This window comes from Heterodontus francisci, chromosome 1 (genome assembly GCF_036365525.1).
Source record: "Heterodontus francisci isolate sHetFra1 chromosome 1, sHetFra1.hap1, whole genome shotgun sequence".
In the NCBI taxonomy this organism is placed as follows: Eukaryota; Metazoa; Chordata; class Chondrichthyes; order Heterodontiformes; family Heterodontidae; genus Heterodontus; species Heterodontus francisci.
The window spans coordinates 107,817,675-107,831,239 of record NC_090371.1 but is presented as its reverse complement, the minus strand read 5'-3'; the positions used below and the strand labels follow the sequence as shown (position 1 = coordinate 107,831,239).

Sequence of the window (13,565 nt, the reverse complement as noted above, 5' to 3'; positions counted from 1 at the left end):
GCCCGACAGTGTAGAAATTACATTTTTGATGAATCAAATCAATAACTTGAGAAGGAAACGCTGTTGCCGTCCAGTTCTTTGATTTATCATTTTCTTGCCCTAATTTTTCAGCATTTTTTTCACAATAATGCGATCCAAGGGAAAAGGTTGGGAGCTGCAAATGAGATGTGAGTCACATTCAGCTCCGGAGCTACGGGTTGCCGACCCCTGCACCACAGTAATCCTTCACGGCTAAGCAGGCTCAGCTTTTAAAATACAGTTAGCCTTCTGGATGTGAAAATCAGTCAGAAACAGAGCCAACCTCTCGGTGAACAGCCTCCTTAACTTTGAGAGAAGTCTCTGCCCATTACACTAGGACCTGCCAGATTCATTAAAAGACCCAAATAGCTCTGATTTGATTTGAGACCAGATATCTCACAAATATATCCCTGATTTTGTTTGATATTGTGCAAATCAAATAGAACAACTGAGACCATCTTAGTTGTTGCATGGAGCTACCTCACAGCCTCTCCAGCTTGGTTTCTCTCCATCCAACCTGCTCTCTCTCTTTCCCCTTCCAACACACTCACACACCCTTCCAAAACTCTCACCTCAGAGTCAGAACATTGCAGACTCTAATCTCACTCTAAACATTAAGAAACTGAGCACAAAATTTAGACTGGCACTTGAGTGCAGTACTGAAGGGGCGCGACACTGTCAGAGGTGTCAGCTTTCGGACGAGACATTAAACTGATATTCTCTCAAGTGGGTGTAAAGGTTCTGAAGAACAGCAGAGGAGTTCTCCCTGCTATCTTGGCCAATACTTATCCCTCAATCAACATCACTAAAACTGACTATCTGGTCATTATCATTGCTGTTTGTGGGACCTTCCCCTGTACAAATTGCCTGCTACATTTCCTACATTCCAACAATGACTACACTTCAAAAGTACTTCATTGCCTGTGAAGCGGTTTGGGACGTCCTGAAATGGGCTTTTTTTTTATTCGTTTGTGGGATGTGGGTGTTGCTGGCCAAACCAGCATTTATTGCCCATCCCTAATTGCCCTTGAGAAGCTGACAGTGAGCTGCCTTCTTGAACCGCTGCAATCCTTGGGATGTAGGTACACCTACAGTGCTGTTAGGAAGGGAGTTCCAGGATTTTGACCCAGCGACAGTGAAGGAACGGCGATATAGTTCCAAGTCGGGTCGGTGTGTGGCTCGGAGGGGAACTTGCAGGTGGTGGTGTTCCCATGCATCTGCTACCCTTTGTCCTTTTAGGTGGTAGAGGTCACGGGTTTGGAAGGTGTTGTCAAGGGAGCCTTGGTGAGTTGCTGCAGTGCATCTTGTATATGGTACACACTGCTGCCACCGTGCATCGGTGGTGGAGGGAGTGAATGTTGAAGGTGGTGGATGGGGTGCCAATCAAGCAGTCTGCTTTGTCCTGGATGGTTTCAAGATTCTTGTGTGTTGTTGGAACTGCACCCATCCAGGCAGGTGGAGAGTGTTTCATCACACTCCTGACTTATGCCTTGTAGATGATGGACAGGCATTGGGAAGACATGAGGTGAGTTACTCACTGCAGGATTCCCAGCCTCTGACCTGCTCTTGTAGGCACAGTATTGCAGCTGGTCCAGTTCAGTTTCTGGTCAATGGTAATCCCCAGGATGTTGATAGTGAGGGATTCAACAATGGTAATGCCATTGAACATGAAGGGGAGATGGTTAGATTATCTCTTGTTTGAGATGGTCATTGCCTGGCACTTGTGTGGCATGAATGTTATTTGCCACTTATGAGCCCAAACCTGGATGTTGTCCAGGTCTTGCTGCATATGGACACAGGCTACTTCAGTATTCGAGGAGTTGTGAATGGTGATGAACATTGTGCAGTCATCAGCGAACATCCCAACTTCTGCTCTAATGATGGAGGGAAGGTCATTGATGAATCAGCTGAAGATGGTTAAGCCTAGGACACTAGCCTGAGGAACTCCTGCAGTGATGTCCTGGGACGGAAATGATTGTGCTAGCTGTTTTGTGCTAGCTTTGACTCCAATCAGCAGGGAGTTTTCCCCCTGATTCCCATTGACTCCAGTTTTCCTAGGGCTCCTTGATGCCATACTCGGTCAAATGCTGCGTTGATGTCAAGAGCAGTCACTCTTACCTCACCTCTTGAGCTCAGCTCTTCTGTCCTTGTTTGGACCAATGCTGTAATGAGGTCAGGAGCTGAGTGGCCCTGGTGGAACCCAAAATGAGCATCATTGAGCAGGTTATTGCTAAGCAAGTGCCACTAGATAGCACTGTCAAAGCCACCTTCGATCACTTTGCCGATGTTAGAGAGTAGACTGATAGGGCGGTAATTGGCTGGGTTTGATTTGTCCTACTTCTTGTGGACAGGACATGCCTGGGCAATCTTCCACATCGCCAGGTAGATGCCAGTGTTGTAGCTGGCAACAGCTTGGCCAGAGGCATAGGTGGTTCCGGAGCACAAGTCTTCAGTACTATTGCTGAAATGTTGTCATCGCCCATAGCCTTTGCAGTGTCCAGTGTCTTTAGCTGTTTCTTGATATTACATGGAGTGAATCGGATTGGCTGAAGTCTGGCTGTGATGCTGGAGACCTCAGGAGGAGACCAAGATGGATCATGCACTCGGCACTTCTGGCTGAAGATGGATGAAATTGCTTCAACCTTGTCTTTTGCACTGATGTGCTGGGCTCCCCCATCATTGACGATGAGTATGTTTGTGGAGCCTCCTCCTCCTGTTAGTTGTTTAATTGTCCACCACCATTCATGACTGAATGTGGCAGGATTGCAGAGCTTAGATCTGATCCATTGGATGTGGGATCGCTTAAGCCTGTCTATCACATGCTGCTTCCGCTGTTTGGTATGCAAGTAGTCCTGTGTTGTAGCTTCACCAGGCTGAGACCTCATTTTTAGGTATGCTTGGTGCTGCTCCTGGCATGCTCTCCTGCACTTTTCATTGAACAAGGATTGGTAACCCAGCTTGATGGTAATGGTGGAGTGAGGGATATGCCGGGCCATGAGGTTACAGATTGTGGTTGAATACAATTCTATTGCTGTTGCGCCTCATGGATGCCCAGTTTTGAGTTGCTATATCTATTTGAAATCTATCCCATTTAGCACGGCAGTAGTGCACACAACACAATGGTGGGTATCCTCAACGTGAAGACGGAACCTCATCTCCACAAGGACTGTGCTGTGGTCACTCCTACCAATACTGTCATGCACAGATGTATCTGCGACAGATAGTTTGGTAAGGACGAGGTCAAGTAGGTTTTTCCCTCTTTTTAGTTCCCTCACCATCTGCCACAGACCCAGTCTAGCAGCTATGTCCTTCAGGACTCGATCAGCTCAGTTAGTGGTGCTACAGAGCCACTCTTGGTGATGAACATTTAAGTCCCCCACCCACAGTATATTCTACGCCCTTGCTAACCTCAGTGCTTCTTCCAATTGGTGCTCAACATGGAGATACACTGAGTCATCAGCCGAGGGGGGGAGGGGTCGATAGGTGGTATGTAGTAAGAGGTTTCCTTGCCCATGTTTGCATTCGGGCTCAGGTCAGTTCGAGCCAGGTCATACACACTCTATCACTACCTCTGATACATGGCTTCAATGTTAATGTACTTTTTGGACTTGAAAGGTTGTTTAGTTATAGTTTTTTTAAGCTTGTGCAGATAAGCAACAAAGTGAAAAACGGAAGCTAGGTTAACTGATGGTCAGGTCGGGCCAGGTGCGGGAAAAAATGAAAGGACTCGGGCTAGTCCGGGCTCGGGTGCGGTTTCATTTGCAAACCCGAGCCGGCCTTTAATGTCATGAGACTTCATGGGGTCCAGAATCAATGTTGAGGATGCCCAGGGAAACTCCCACCCGACAGTATACCACTGTGCTGCCACCTCTGGTTAATCTGTCCTGCTGATAGGACAGGACATACCCAGGAATGGTGTGTCTGGGACATAGTAAGGTATGATTCCATGAGTATGACCATGTCAGGCTGTTGCTTGACTCGTCTGTGGGACAGCTCTCCCAAGTTTGGCACAAGCCCCCACATGTTGGTGAGGAAGACCTTCTTTCTATATCCATCCAGTAACATGTTGCAAAGTGTTGTGTGTAAGTAACTGATATGAAGGTTGTAAAGTTGGTGAGAGATGATCAAATCCTGTAAGGAACACGGCAACACCTGAGCTATCAGGGCATTGGAAAGCAGTTGATAAGAAATGAAAAATCAAGGCCAGAAGAGAATTGCTCCGTCACCTTTGGAGGGGGAGAGATTTTTTTTTTTAAAAAGACGTTCCCTCAAAAACTTAAATTAAACAGACTCCATGACAATTTAGAAATGGCCTGTAGAAGAAACTAGCCCCATCGGCCTTGTAGTTGAATTAATTCACAGGTATCACCCACTGCCCCTCACATGATCCGCAGAAGGCACTAACTGAAGCTGCGGGCATTACTTTACCTTGCCACTGCTCGGTGGTTCCTGGATGTAGATGTTACTCATCGCGGCAGTTTCGAAGCGAGCCCGGTTTAAACTCCTGGAACCTGCGGTTTAATAAAACACACGCGCCGTTCCTGCTCGCGCTCCTGAGTAACGACCACGCAGCTCTGTGTTTAGCGATTCCGGGAGAAGGATCGAAACCCAGCAGGGCCACAAACACGATGAAATATCAACTCGCATCAACCTTTAAAAAGCTCTGCCTGTATTTCTAGATAATCCAGTTACGCGGCTCCACTAAAAACCTTCCCCCCGTGAAATTGTACTTTTTCACGTCTCATCCGTCGCGCACCGTCTGATCCGCTCTGGTGATGGTGGCTCGCTGCAAAACGGCCTTATGGCACTGAGAAGCAAACAGAGGCCTCAACTGTAATGGGAAGATATAGAAATGTCTCGTACGATTCTCAAATGAAAATTAAAATCTAATATTTCTTGTTATTGGTGATGTTTGCTTTTTGTTATTGCGGTTACTAGTGGTGTCGGAAATGTGACTGGTGGGAAGATGTTAAAGGGTGCACCAGTGTGGCTGGGAGCCGCTGACTTGGTCTGGTATTGGGAGCGAATGGAATTCATCAATGGCTTTTTCAGGTGAATGAATATATAAAACATAATGATTTGTAACTTCTGCATAGAGTTCTCGTTTTTAGAATCATAGACTGGTTACCGTACAGAAAGAGGCCACTTGGCCCGTCGTATCTGTGCCGGCTGTCTTCAAGAGCAACTCACGTAATCCCACTCCCCCCGCCTTTTCCCCAAAACCCTGCAAATTGTTTCTCTTCAGATAATTATGCAGCTCACTTTTGAAGGTTTCGATTGAATTTACCACCACCACCACCACACTCTCAAATAGTGCATTCCAGATTCTTTAATCATTCGCTGTGTAAAAAGTTTTCCCTCATGTTACTGTTGCTTCTTTTGACAATCACAATCATAGAATTGTTGCAGTGCAGAATAGAGGCCTGCTCAGGTCGGGAAAAAAGAACCTGACCTGAACCACAGCGGACCCAGGCGCGACCCGGCCCGAGTCCCTCCGATTTTGACCCGAACCCGCCCCGACTCGGTCCGACCCGACCATCTCTTTACTTACTTTCCGACTGGGAAGCTGCACAAAGCTGCAGTGCATGTGTGATGACATCATAGTGATGTCACTCACTCACTGCGCAGACTTAGTTTCGTCCCGGATTCCCAGCTCAGTTAAGTTTTTTAATTTCAATACTTACCAGCAGAGCACTTATCGTAGGTGTCCGACCCAACTCGACTCGACCTGGACTCGACCCGAGCCCGAAAGCCGTACCCTGAAGGTGGGCACGACCCGACACATGTCGTCGGGTAGCAGGCCTCTAGACAGAAGGAGGCCATTCGGCTTATCGTGTCGCACCGTCTCTCTGAAAGAATAATTCACTTAGCGCCATTCCCCACCCCCCTTCTCCCCATAACCTTGCACATTATTCCTTTTCATATTAATTCCCTTTTGAATGCTTCAATTGAACCTGCCTCCACCACACTCTCAGGCAGTGCATACCAGACCTTAAACAGTCGCCTCATACCGCTTTTGCTTCTCTTACCCATTACTTTAAATCTGTGCCCTCTCGTTCTCGATCCTTTCACGAGTGGCAACAATTTTTCCCTATCTATTCTGTTCAGACCCCTCATGATTTTGAACACCATTTTCAAATCTCTTCAACAGACCCAGCTTCTTCAACCTATCCACATAACTAATATTCCTCATCCCTTGAACCCTTCTCACGAATCTTTTCTGCACCCTCTCTAATGCCTTAACATTCTTCTGAAAGTGTGGTGCCCAGAATTCAACACAATACTCCAGTTGGGGCCAAACCAGTGTCTTAAACAGGTTCATCATAACTTCCTTGTTTTTGTATTCTATGCACCTATTTATAAAGCCTGGAATCGCGTATGCTTTATTAGCTGATTTTTGAACCTGCCCTGCAACCTTCAATGATTTGTGCGCATATACCTCAAAATGAGTCAGTGTTATGTATGACTCCATTGAACCTTGTGTTCAGAGAAAGTTGTAGGGCTTTGGGAGAGTGGGACTAGCTGAGTTGCTCCTGCAGAGAACTGGCATGGACACAACGGACTGAATGGCCTCCTTCGGTGCTGTAACATTCTACAATTCTATTTACAAGGACAATACCAGAAATAAGAAATTACAACAAGCAGGAAAGTCTGGACAGGCTGGACCCTTTTTCCAAAAAAGAGAAGACCGAATAGTGACCTGTTAGAGTTCTTTAAAATTATGAAGAAGTTTGATAGAGTAAAGAGGATGTTTCCTCTTCTGAGGAATTCCAAAACTAGGGGTCATAAATACAATACAGTCATTAACAAATCCAGTCGTCATTGGCTGTCCCTCAATTCGAGGATGACGTCTACTGAGGGTCTCGAGTTTCTGCCATGGGTCTTCACGTGACTGAACAGGCCGATTCTCAACCCGCAGATCTTTGGGCATATGGGACGTCCCATGTGGTAGTGGGATCTGGATTACAGGATTTGCTTCCTTTTCTTTCCTTCTCTGCTGCCACTGTGCCTCATCATTAAAGCATTTGGACTCAAGGCATGATGCAGCTTATTGAACATGTTGCCATTTTGAACCATTCGTAGTAAGCTCCTCCCAGTCATCAATGTCAATGCTGCCATGCTTCACAGAGAGCTTCAGAGTATCTTTGAAGCATTTTCTTTGTCCTCGCCTGGAACGCTGGCGTTTTGAGAGTTGAGAAAAACAGACCTGACAAAGGAGATGGTTTTTGACCATCTGGACACAGTGTCTAGTCCATAGAAGTTGATTTTGCAGGAGTTTTTCTTGAATGCTTGTGGAGCTGGCTTCAAGAAGGACATTAGCATTTGTTCGACAGCCCTCCCTATGAATCCAGAGGCTGACCTGGCACAGTTGATCCAGTGTTGGCTCTCCTCGTCAATGGTGGCCTTTTAAGAGAGGTGGCTGCCAAGGTATGGGAAGTGTTCAACATATTCCAGAGTCTCTCCTTCAACATATATGGGAGGTGGAATATTTGGCTGACCAGTTGTGGGTTGATATGAGTTTTGTTTTGACAACATTCAAGGGCAGGCCAAGTCTTTTGTATGCTGAATTGAAGAGATTGAGTCTGGTAGGGAATTCAGGAAAAAATTCTTTACTCAGAGTTGTGAGAATGTGGAACTGGCTATCACATGGAGTGGTTGAGGTGAATAGTACAGATCCATCAGAAAGAAAGGAATAGAAAGATATGTTGAAAGAGTGAGATGAAGTAAGGTGGGAGGAGGCTTGATTGGAGCATAAACACTGGCATTGACCAGTTGGGCCAAATGGCATATCTCTGTGCTGTAAAATTACATTTAATTCTATGGAAGCCAATTATTTGTCACTGTACATACAAAGAAATATTTCCTCGGTCTCAAATTTGTCTTTTATCAATGTGAACTGACCTTTCTCCCCTCCCCTGTCCTAATTCTATACCATATCTGAAAGCAATCCATGCTAGCACAGCAGGACCTGGATACTGTTCAGGCTTAGGCTGATAAGTGTCAGGTAACATTTGTGCCACACAAGTTCCAGGTAATGACCATTCGAACAAGAGAAAGTCCAGCCCACCATGGGCATCTATGGTGGTCTCACCATTCAGCAGTAGTTTAACTGGAGTAGCCATATTAACATTGTAGTAGAGTTTGGGATCTCTGTGTCGCTCATCTCTTGACGCCCCAAAACCTACCTACCATCTGTAAGGAGTGTAATTGAATGTTCACTACTTGCCTGGACAACTGCAGTTGAAACAATATTCAAAAAGCTTCAGACCGTCCAGGACAGTGCAGTATGCTTGATTGGCACCCCTGTCACCAGGTTCAATATTGACCTCCTTCATCATTAGTAAGATTGCAGATGACACCAAAATTGGTGGTATAGTGGACAGTGAAGAAGGTTACAACAGGATATAGATAAACTGGGAAAGTGGGCAAGGGATTGGCAAATGGAATTTAATGCAGACAAGTGCCAAGTGATGCATTTTGGGAAGTTAAACCAAGGCAGGACATATACAGTGAATGGCAAGGCCCTGGGGAGTGTTGTTGAGCAGAGAGACCTTGGGGTGCAAGTACATAGTTCCCTGAAAGTGGCAACACAGGTAGACAGGATGGTGAAGAAGGCGTATGGCATGCTTGCCTTCATCGGCCAAGGCATTGAGTACAAGAGTTAGGATGTCATGTTACAGTTGTACATAACGTTGGTTAGGCTGCATTTGGAGTACTGTGTGCAGTTCTGGTCGCCGCACTACAGGAAAGATGTGATTAAGAAAAGATTCACAAGGATGTTGCCTGGTTTGGAGGGCTTGAGTTGTAAAGAGAGATTGGATAGGCTGCGTCTGTTTTCCCTGGAACGAAGGAGGCTGAGAGGGGACATGATAGAGGTATATAAAATTTTTAGAGGCATAGATAGGGTAGATAGCCAGAGTCTGTTTCCCATGGTAGGGGTGACTAAAACTAGAGGGCATAGATTTAAGGTGAGAAGGAGGAGGTTTAAAGGGGATCAAAGGGGTAAATTTTTCACACAAAGAATAGTGGGTATCTGGAATGAGCTGCCTGAGGAGGTGGTGGAGGCAAGAACAGTAGCAACATTTAAGAGGCATCTGGACAGGTACTTGAATGAGCAAGGCATAGAGGGATATGGAATTAATGCAGGCAGGTGGGATTAGTATAGATAGGCATTATGGTTGGCATGGACGCGGTGGGCCGAAGGGCCTGTTTCTATGCTGTATGACTCTATAAGTATACCAGGACTTCAGCTTGTATATTCTACAAGAAGCACTGCAGCGACACACCAAGGTTGCTTCAACTGCACAGCTCTGTCTTGTGATCTCTACCACCAAGAAGGGCAAGAACAGAATGTCATGGGAATACCATTACCTCCCTGGCTTGGACATATATCTCTGTTTTTTTGATGTCATTAGGTCAATATCCTGGAACTCCCATTGTTGAAGTGGCCTTACCACAAGGAGATGGTCCACCAACACCTTCTCAACAACTAGGGATGGGCTACAAATGCACCCTTGCCAGAGGGTTCTGATTGAAAGATCATCATTTTGGAAACATTATCCCTATCTTCCTCTATATCCAGCTGCTGACTGATGTGTATTTCTGCCATTTTATGTATTACAGGTTTTCAGCACCTAAAGCATTTTGCTTTTTGTTCCACAGGAGGATCCAGCTGTTCTTTACCAAAATCTTAGTAGCTGCACTGGGAAGTAGTAAAAAAAAACAATCTGACCCTGCATCATTTCCAGTAGAATGTATATAAATTGTAACTCGCTTGGCTTTTTCAGTATCCTTGGATGCTAAGTAGCCTGATTCCTTCTGTGACTGGTAGGCACCAGAGGTGTAGAGTGTCTAATTGATACAAACAACAATATTATGATTAAGAATTATAGTTTCCTTAGTTAATTAGACTTTTATAGCCTTTTCATTTTTCTTCCTTAAAATGAGGCATTTATGGAGCTGTTTTTGGGTTAATGACACTAGATTAACCCAGTGTAATCTTTGTTGGTTAACATAAAATTACATAGAATCTACAGCAGAGGAACATACCATTTGGTCCAGCTGGTCTTTGTCCATGTCTATGCTCCCCACATGAGCCTCCAACAACTTTGCTACATCTCACCATTTTATTTCTTTCTCCCTTATGTACTTATCTAGCTTCATAATACATCTATGCTATTTGCCTCAACCACTCGCATAGTAGCAAGTGCCACATTCTCAGCACTCTGAGTAAAGAGATTTCACCTGAATTGCTTATTGGACTTAAACTAGCGGTCATAAATATGGTAGTTATTATTTAGACTCCCCCACAAGTCGAAACATTCTCTTTACGTCTACCCTATCGATCTGCTTCATAAATTAAAAAACCTCTATCAGGTCACCAGTGTGATTTTAAGCATCATTTTATGCATCATTTTGCACAATATCATTGCAAAATCTGAGCCAATTTTTTCTAAAGCATATTAATATCAGTATGCTCAATGATAATTGAAAAAAGAAGTGTAGATATACAATGTAACAAATTATGTTGCAGAAAGGTTACTATATATCAGTTCTAATTTTAAAATATTTTATTTCAGGCCCAAATAAAGACAATATCCGAGCAGGATGCAAGAAGTGTGGCTATCGTAAGTAGCGGGCATTAGAAATTCTTCGCCATTACTATTCATAGACAGAGGACTCTACTAGTTAAAGTTCTTCTGACCAACAGTAATATAATATAATCCAGGTTATGACTCTATGTTTCACTGTCTCTGTGTTAAGTTTTATTGGGTTATTCTGAAATTTTTCTTAGCTTGTATTATAATTATTTTTCCTAAGGGAGCAATCTTTTTTTCTGATCATTGCAATCACAAGCAAAAGTTTACTGTTTATAAGAGCATAAGAAACAGGAGCAGGAGTAGGCAATTCAGCCACTCAAGCCTGCCCCGCCATTCAATAAGATCATGGCTGATCTGTCCCAGGCCTCAACTCCTCTTTCGGGCCTGCTCCGCATAACCCTCGACTCCCCGAGATTTCAAAAATCTATCTACCTTCTCCTTAAATACATTTAGTGACCTAGCTCCACAACTCTCTGAGGTAGAGAATTCCAGAGACTCCCCACCCTCAGAGAGGAAATTCCTTCAGATCTCAGTTTTAAATATGTGAGCCCTCATTCTGTAACTATGTCCCCTAGTTCGAGATTCCCCCACCAGTGGAAACATATTCTCAACATCTATCCTGTCAAGCCCCTTTAGAATCTTCGATGTTTCAACAAGATCACCTCTTATTCTTCTAAACTCCAATTAGTAACGCCCTAACCTGTTTAGCCGTTCTTGATAAGACAACCCCTTCATCCCAGGAATCAGCCTAATGACCCTTTTCTGAACTGCCTCCAATGCTAGTACATCCTTCCTTAAATACGGGGACCAAAACTGTACGCAGTACTTCAGGTGTACAGTTGTAACAAGACTTCCCTATTTTTAAACTCTAACCCCCTAGCAATAAAGGCCAAAATTCCATTTGCCTTCCTAATTACTTGTTGCAACTGCATGCTAACTTTTTGTGTTTCACGTACAAGAACACCCAGATCCCTCTGTACTACAGTATTTTGGAATCTTTCTCCACCTAAATAATCTGCTTTTTTAATCTTCCTACCAAAGTGGATGGGACCCGTGTTTGGTTCTGGGTGCTGCCTGTGCAAAGTTTGCAAGTTCTCCCTGTGACTGTGTGGGTTTCCTCCGGGTGCACCCGTTTCCTCCCACATGCCAAAGACTTGTGGGTTGATAGGTAAATTGGCCATTGTAAAAATTGTCCCTTGTGTAGGTAGGTGGTAGGAGAATTGAGGGAAGGTGGGGATGTGGTAAGGAATATGGGATTAACGTAGGATTAGTATAAATGGGTGGTTGATGCTCGGCGTGGAGTCGTTGGGTCGAAGGGCCTGTTTCGGTGCTGTATCTCTCTATGACCTCACACTTTCCCACAATGAACACCATCTGCCAAGTTTTTGCCTACTCACTTAACCTATCTATATCCCTTTGCAGATTCTTTGTGTCCTCATCACAACATGCCTTCACACTATTTTTGTATCGTCTGCAAATTTGGATTCACTACACTCTGTCCCTTCCTCCATGTCATTAATATGGATCGTAAATAGTTGAGGCCCGAGGACCGATTCTTGTGGCACTCCACTGTTTATGTTGTTTATGAAAAAAATCACGATTACACTTCTCTACAATTTTAAATATATAGTATGTAGATTTTCCACAGTTTAGCTTTTGTCTAAATCCATCTTGTTGGATTTTATCTTTATACACCAATTATATTTCCACAAAAATACCAAATTTAGAACATTGCAGTTGTAAACACTGCTGAACCAGACAGCCTAAAACAAAACACCAAATCCTGACGATTTTGTATTTAGCTAATGTTACATGGAGACATATTTTCTACAGGTAATGTAATAACATCATGAGTATTTGGCATAACATTTATTAAAGGGAGTCTGTGACGAGAGCAACAGTGTAGCAGGAATGGAGTATAAAAATACAACTGCCGGTCAATTTACAGAAAAGGTTGTAAGAATACTATAGTAAAATACATTGTCAATGAAGATATTGACTTTGTGAATAATGGGCATTTTCTGAACTATACTGAAAAGCACCAATTTCTTGCAATAAAACTACCTACAGCACAAAAAAGTAATCATTTAGATTCAATGTTCTACTTTTAGAATTATTATCCTCCTAAAATTTTCAGAAGGCAATTTGGTGCAATTTCATGAACATTCCAAATGTATTTGAACTCCATCTCTTAAACCTCATTGCCTTGCTGCACCTCTTTGCCCTTCAAAAGTCTCCTTGAAACATAATTCTTCTTCAGCACCTTTAGCACCCTATTGTTTAATGTCTTAAAATCTTTTGCTATGTTTAAGGTACTATTTAAATGCAGGTTGTTATTCTCCTGAACACACTCCAGAAACTCTTGCCCCTCTGTGCCCTTTACTACTATCCCAGTTTGTATTTGGATAATTAAAGACCCCCATTATAACTACTCGATAATTCTTGTACCTCACTGTAATTTCCTTGCAAATTTGTTCCTCGACATCTTTCCCACTAGTTGGTGGCCTATAGACTACACTGAGCAATGTAATTCTACCTTTTTTGCTCCTTAGCTCTAGCCAAATAGATTATGTCCTTGACTCTGGGACATCTCTCTCCAGCACTACAATGTTCTCCTTAATCAATACTGCCACCCCTCCTCCTTTCCTTCCTTTCCTGAACACCCCATATCCAGCAATATTTTATACCCAGTCCTGCCCTCCTTTGAACCAGGTCTCCATTAAAGCTACAACATCAGACTTCTACATGGCTATCTGGACCTGCAATTCACTAATCTTATTTACCGCTCTCCATGCATTCACATACATGCTCAGTAAACCTAATTTAGACTTTATTACTTTACCACTTACTCTGAACCCACCTAATCACTTACTATTTCCTACTCGACTGCTGTCAGTCTCTCCCAGTATTCTGTGCACTTTGATATTCCTCACAGAATCGTTACTG

General features: G+C 43.8%; 2 protein-coding genes across 3 annotated transcripts in view; one reads left to right on the top strand and one right to left on the bottom strand.

The window, feature by feature from the left end:
- Nucleotides 1-4,803, bottom strand: part of cwc27 (CWC27 spliceosome associated cyclophilin) — a 422,942-nt gene extending 418,139 nt beyond the window's left edge. Inside the window, exon 1 of one of the 2 annotated variants that reach the window (XM_068034150.1) lies at nt 4,447-4,803. In XM_068034150.1, coding sequence (XP_067890251.1) covers nt 4,447-4,488 — 42 coding nt within the window. In that variant the 5' untranslated portion in view covers nt 4,489-4,803. The remainder of the gene's footprint in view (nt 1-4,446) is intronic. The other variant, XM_068034143.1, reaches the window with a different exon arrangement.
- A 160-nt stretch (nt 4,804-4,963) lies between these two features.
- Nucleotides 4,964-13,565, top strand: part of srek1ip1 (SREK1-interacting protein 1) — a 33,960-nt gene continuing 25,358 nt past the window's right edge. The window contains exons 1-2 of the mRNA XM_068034164.1: nt 4,964-5,070; nt 10,599-10,646. Of these exons, the coding sequence (XP_067890265.1) occupies nt 5,058-5,070; nt 10,599-10,646 (61 nt within the window). The 5' untranslated portion in view covers nt 4,964-5,057. The remainder of the gene's footprint in view (nt 5,071-10,598; nt 10,647-13,565) is intronic.